General features: G+C 43.2%; 1 protein-coding gene across 2 annotated transcripts in view; it reads right to left on the bottom strand.

Annotated features, from left to right (window-relative positions):
- Positions 1–2,526: 2,526 nt before the first annotated feature.
- The window catches only part of Slc1a3 (solute carrier family 1 member 3), a 90,746-nt gene continuing 87,272 nt past the window's right edge, over positions 2,527–6,000 (bottom strand). For both annotated transcript variants that reach the window (XM_070041042.1, XM_070041043.1), the window contains exon 10: positions 2,527–4,748. In XM_070041042.1, coding sequence (XP_069897143.1) covers positions 4,544–4,748 — 205 coding nt within the window. In that variant the 3' untranslated portion in view covers positions 2,527–4,543. The remainder of the gene's footprint in view (positions 4,749–6,000) is intronic.

The raw sequence follows: 6,000 nt of genomic DNA, 5'->3' as shown, positions 1-6,000 counted from the left end.
GGGAGGTCTCCAGAGGCATCCCAGGGGAAGTGCGCAGCAATGTGACTAGCACGAACTCCAGGCTCCTCCTGGTGGCTGCTGTGAGTATCGCTTCTCCAGGCTCCCTTTCTCATCCTAGAGCTTTCTCAACTCCACCATCTGTCCTAGGACACTCATTACCCATTCCTCTCCTTGCCTCTTCCTTCCTTCTTGCTCTGCATCTGCTTATTCATTCGGAGCCTGCCCTAGACTTGACACCTCTCAACTGCTCTGGCCCCAGGAAGAGGCCACACAGAGCTGGCCATTGTTGTCCTAGGCCTAGGACCACCCTGGTGGGCACAAGTAGGGGAAGTGCTACCAGCGTGAAGGCCAGATGACTGACAGCAGCCTCGGGGTCAAGTGCCCGGCAGGGTGGCCCGGAAAGAGGCCCTGTGCTTTGGACCCCAGCAGGACGGTCCTCAGCGGGAACCCAGCCTGCTTCCTTTATTCTCATGCAAACAAGGGCACTAAAATTTCTGTTTTGAAGGTGGTGTGTATGAATACACGCATAGAAAAAAGGATTATGCTGGCAAAATGAGATTTTTTTTTTAGCTTGAGAAAGGCAAATCCTGTTGTGTTAATTTTGCGGAGGGAAGGACACTTATTTAGAATCATTAACAATGTGCATCTGAATATTTTCCACGTATAGGCACACTCAGCCTGTCTCCCCATCCCCCTTCCTCCATCATTCTGCTGCTAACACTGAGAGCCCTGTCTCTTATTTTTATTTATTTATGTATTTATTGGTCGGTCGTGGGGCTTTGAACTCTAGGCCTGAGCACTGCCCCTCAGCTCTTCAGCTCAAGGCTAGCGCTCTACCACTGAGCCACAGTGCCACTCTTGGTTTTCTGGTGGTTTATTGGAGATAAGAATCTCCTGGTCTTTCCTGCCCAGGCTGGCTTTGATCTGTGATCCTCAGATCTCAGCTTCCTGAGTAGCTAGGATTACAGGCATGAGCCACTGGTGACTGGCAAGTCTTGTCTCTTACCCACAGTGGCCACTTCATGGTCTTCCCCCCAAGGCCCAACAGCTTCTAAAGCTCCTACTCAAAACCTAGCTTAGGCTAGGCACCGATAGTTCATGTTTGTAATCCTGGCTACTCAGGATGCTGAGATCTGAGGATCATGCTTCAAAGCCAGCCTGGGCAGGAAAGCTCATGAGACTCTTCTCTCCAATGAAGTATTCAGAAAAAGCCAAAAGTAGAGCTGTGGCTCAAGTGGTAGAGCTTTAGCCTTGAGTAAGAGAAGCTCAGGGACAGTGCCTAGGCCCTGAGTTGAAGCCCCAGGACTGGCAAGATGCCAACCAAACAACAACAACAACAACAACAAAACAGCTTAGACTACAGAAGGGAAGGAAGCTGGTCATAAAGTGCCCTGATCTTTGTGCAGCTTCCCAGAAAACTTCCCTGTTTCCAGAATGTCTCATAGTCATGCAGATATTGATCCACTCGGGGTGACACTGTTTGATCGGCTCAGCTGGAACCAATCACCTTGTGTTCTCATATTGGTTAAGTAAATATCATGTATGCTTAGGAAAAAAAAATTAAGATCAAATAAAGTGATTTGTAGAATTCCTTTTTAAATCATAAATCCATTGGGAAATTGGTGGAAATGAAGAGAAAGGCAAATGAATACAATTTTCATTATAATTTTGAGGTCTATCAACCATTGAAATCTCCAGATGGATGGCCTAGAGCCCCATGGCATACTTAAAAAGCCTTTTCTGGTAGGTAGAGGCTCAACTTTAGTCTGGAGATCATACTGTCTCCTAATTCTTTATTAAAACACATGATGGAGCTGGGTGCTGATGGCTTATATCTGTAACCCTACTCAGGAGCTGAGATCCGAAGATTGGGGTTCAAAGCCAGCCTGGGCAGGAAAGTCAAAGGCATGCGCTACTGCATGTAGCTACCATCTGAGGAAAAAGTCCCAAACTTTTCTGGCTGGGCTGGCCTTGAACTGCTACCTTCCTGATCTTAGTCTCCCAAGTTAGGAGATTACACGCAGCAGCCACCATTGCTTGGACAGTTGTTCTTAATAAGTAGAGCACTCACTAAAAAGATGGCTATTTCTGAATGATGCTGAGATCTCACTCGGCTCTTTCCATAAGTGATCATCTACATTGCAAAGATGAATCTAGCTCATTTGAGGGCTAGCCAGGAAATCACTGTTTTTCAAAGTACCCCGTGGTAGCGTTATACTTCATGAATCCCAACAATAATGATTGCATATATTTCAGAGATTGGAATTTGACCTGGACAAGTAAGTGCAAACTATTACTACCAAGAGCTTCCTTACCTCCCCATCTTCACCTCCAGTCTGAGGAGCTGAGCAAGAGACTATGTCCTTACTTATTTCCTTGGGGCTGAGTCCCAATACTGGTTCTGCCAAGATTTTACTACACTGCATGGCATTCTTTCCCAGGACTCCCTGAGCACATTGCAATACTTCCAAGAATGGACAATTGATTTTCCTTCAGGGAAAATAATAACAACAACATGCAAAGGCATTAATGTAAAGCTATTTTTTTCTTTATTGAAAATATACCTACAATGTCATGCTGGCCAGTCTGCATTGGTGATGGAATAGGAAGAGTCCAGATGGACTGGTAAAAGGATTGCCCTAGAGGACCTGCTTTTGTAAGAAATGGTTAGTATAAAAACACATCACAGTGTGCAAAAGTGTTAATTTGACATGATTAATTTGTACTCTACTTTTTGTCATAAGATGACAGCATGTACATTAAATTTTGCAGTATATTTCCCAAATGGAGCCTTGACATTAAATGGTTACTCCACCACAGCCTAAGTTAACCTTGATACACACATAATGTTCAGGATCTATATATAAAAAAAAATCCTCATTTTTATATCAGAAGATGTACATCTAGATGTTCAGTGTGTTAGCATAATTAGGTCAATTCTTAACCATTAGCCGGTATTTTCGGATGACTCTCCTTAAGTGCCTTTAATTGGGTATTTCAGGGTGGGGGGGGTGGATAAAAATGAATCTCCTTGAAATCTGGAAGCTGCCTTGCCTGAACAAATGCCCCTGTTCTCTTCCCTTGTAACCTCATTGACATTATCTTCATAGTGGTTCATTTTCTCCCATTTTTCTTTGGGACACAAACAAAACTAAAGCGAACTGCACTCTAGCCTCAAGTTTTGAATGATTTGGTAAGTGGAATTCCCACACAAAGAAGTATGTTGTTTCCCTCATTCCAAGAACTTCTGATTAAAGTAAAAAAAAAAAAGTTCAGATAAAAGACCACCCACCCACTTCATGAACTCACAGGAGGGGAGGGGGGAGGTTATTTATTTAACTTCAAAATATGTAAGAAGTGAACTTCTATCTTGTATGTACACTTCTTTGAAGGAATGATTTGGAACTGAACAGAAAAAAAAATGTTTCCAGGAACAAAAAGATATTTTTCTGTCTTCTCCTTTCATAAAGAATAAAGACCTTTGCTCTTGGTGCCTAAAATCTTCCCTTTATAACCGTCAACCATACTCTTCTTTTTGTGCCCCCCTTCCTTTTCTTTAGTCTTCTGGAGTAAGGACTTCAGCACATTTACTAGTTACTAATCTTCTGTTTACTTCCTAAAAGTCTAATTGTCAATTGAGGAGTGGAAGGGGACGCCCTTCCCAGAGCAGCCCTTAGAGCAGGCAAGAAGAGAACTGCGGCCCCTGGTGAAAGAACTGGGCAGAGTGTCATGAATGATCTGCTCTTGGAGTAGGCTCCCGCCTGGAGACATGCATAACCGACACTTTGGACAGAGGACCAGTGTGCCACACACCCTGCCTCTGGACAGAAATGTCCACGACCATGAAGTGTCCTTTGAGAGCCCTGAGCTCCATGGAATGCTAGGTACTTTGCAGGGTATTGTACGGGGGAAATCCAGGGTAGCCTCTTTCTTGATGTCACCGGAAGTCTGGGCTAGAGGGACCAAAAAAGGTGTCTAGAGCATCAGTGAAGACACTGAGGCCTGCAGATGAGATATGACTTGCCCAACACTTTCCCACAGCTGTGCCAGGAGTGTGTGTAGATTGTCCTGCTGCTGAGAAAGCAAGGTTATGATTACAGAAGTAAAAGGGAAAAAGATAACTCCATAACTCACGGTTATGGATCACTTTTTGAGACTAAGACCCAATTGTGTGTGTGCTGAAGGATTTTTTTCTTTTAATTTCAAAAGTTAATTTTTTTAAAAAAATGGGCCTAGTATTTGTTTCTTTAACTTAGAAGGCAATTGTATTATAGGATCTCATGCCAAATCAACTGGGTAAGATTTGATCAAGATTTGATCCTAGTACCTTAGTAGGTAAGATGAATACGAAATGATCTTTAACATGTCCAGTATTTGGCTGTGCTAAAGTCCTCCCTTGTGTGTTGGATGAATCCTAGCAGAGTAGGGAGGAAGAAGGCAGACAGGGCTCTCTGGAGGAAGGAGCGGAACGAGATGCACACATTTTACAATGATTTCTTTTCCCCAACACCTGGTGCTCAAGGAAGCCTTTCTCCATGTCAGTTTACATCTTGGTTTCACTGTCAATGGGTTTCTCAGGTTCGTTGTCCTGGGCAATCAGCTGATATGGTTTCTTCATCTCATTCTCTTCAATTACCGAGTTACCCATTTCTGCATCTCGGTTCTTCAGTTCGTGTCTTGACAAGTGCTCTACAATCCCAGCTCCAAGGGAGTCACCCAGCACATTGGTAGTGGTTCGGAGGCGATCCCTGTGGACAAGGTAGGGAGGGAGAAAATGGGAAGCTCCTTTAAATATTGTGAGATGCTAGCTTCTACTGTGAACTAGCTGGAGAAGATTTTAGAAGCATCTCTTAAAATCCAGGGTAAGAACAGACACCAACTACATAGTTATATACTAGACACGTAATTCCCATCAGACTAGCTATTAAATGTTATGAGGAGAGGTAGGTGGCTCAATTTTCAGTGATGAGGCTGAATGGAGCTAGCATCCCTACAGTGATGAATGACTCTTCTTTTTCTTCTTTTAAATTTCTCACTGGCTTCTCAGAAGGTGGAGACAGTAGAATGGATGTTTGAGGTCAGCCCAAGCAAAAAGTTAGTGAGACTCTATCTGAATAAAAACAAAAATAAAAGACAAAGGATGGGGGTATGGCTCATAGGAGCTCTGAGTTCAATCGCCAGTACAACCAAAAAAAGTTCCTAAAGTGTAGTTCAGAGATTTTTTTAGGACTTCCTGAGGTCAAAATCCTTGTCATAAAGTTAGGATATTATTTTCTCCTCTTCTCTCATTTTTCTTAGGAAGTATAGGGGAGCTTTGCAAAGTCTACACAACATAGTTCGACTCTATCTGTCTAACGTTAAGATGGACATTACAGGGATTTACGTAATATAAAGTGGGGCCATTCTTTTCACTATGTTTTTGGTCTGGAATGGTTATTTTTCACAGGGCCAGGATGAAGGGGTGCACAACAGTAAATTCAGGAGGATCTAGTGTTTGAAGTCATCTTGGGCTATATAATGAGTTCTCAGCCATCCTCAGCTACAAAGTGAGATCCTGTCTCAAAAAACCATGTCAATCTAGCTCTGGGATAGGATGCTGGCTATGCACGAACCCCAAGGTTTTATTTCCAGGACTGCAAAATCAATTACCCTTCCCCTGTCCTTGTGATATTGGTACTAATGCAAAATGAATTCATTATGACCTCTAAACAATGAGTTAAACATGGGCAAGCTTTTCTGAAGTGATAAATCTCCATTGATGGGTAGCATTTAGACTTAAATCATTTTTTGGACTTCAATGTTTTTAACATGTAAAAATAAAAATATTGAGAATGAATGCTTTCATTTTGTAAAAGTGCTGTCACTCACTGCGACTTAAGAGCCGGGCAGTGAATGGAGTGACTGCACAGCTGTTTATTGCCTTAACCCTCCCAGTACTTGCGGGGGGGGGGGGGGGGGGGGAGGGGGAAGACAGGGGGACAGGGGGACATAAACAAGACC

Source organism: Dipodomys merriami, unplaced genomic scaffold (genome assembly GCF_024711535.1).
Source record: "Dipodomys merriami isolate MVZ:Mamm:240054 unplaced genomic scaffold, mDipMer1.0.p SCAF_30, whole genome shotgun sequence".
Classification (NCBI taxonomy): domain Eukaryota; kingdom Metazoa; phylum Chordata; class Mammalia; order Rodentia; family Heteromyidae; genus Dipodomys; species Dipodomys merriami.
Note: the sequence above shows the minus strand (reverse complement) of the source record. Positions and strands in the feature narration are given on the sequence as shown.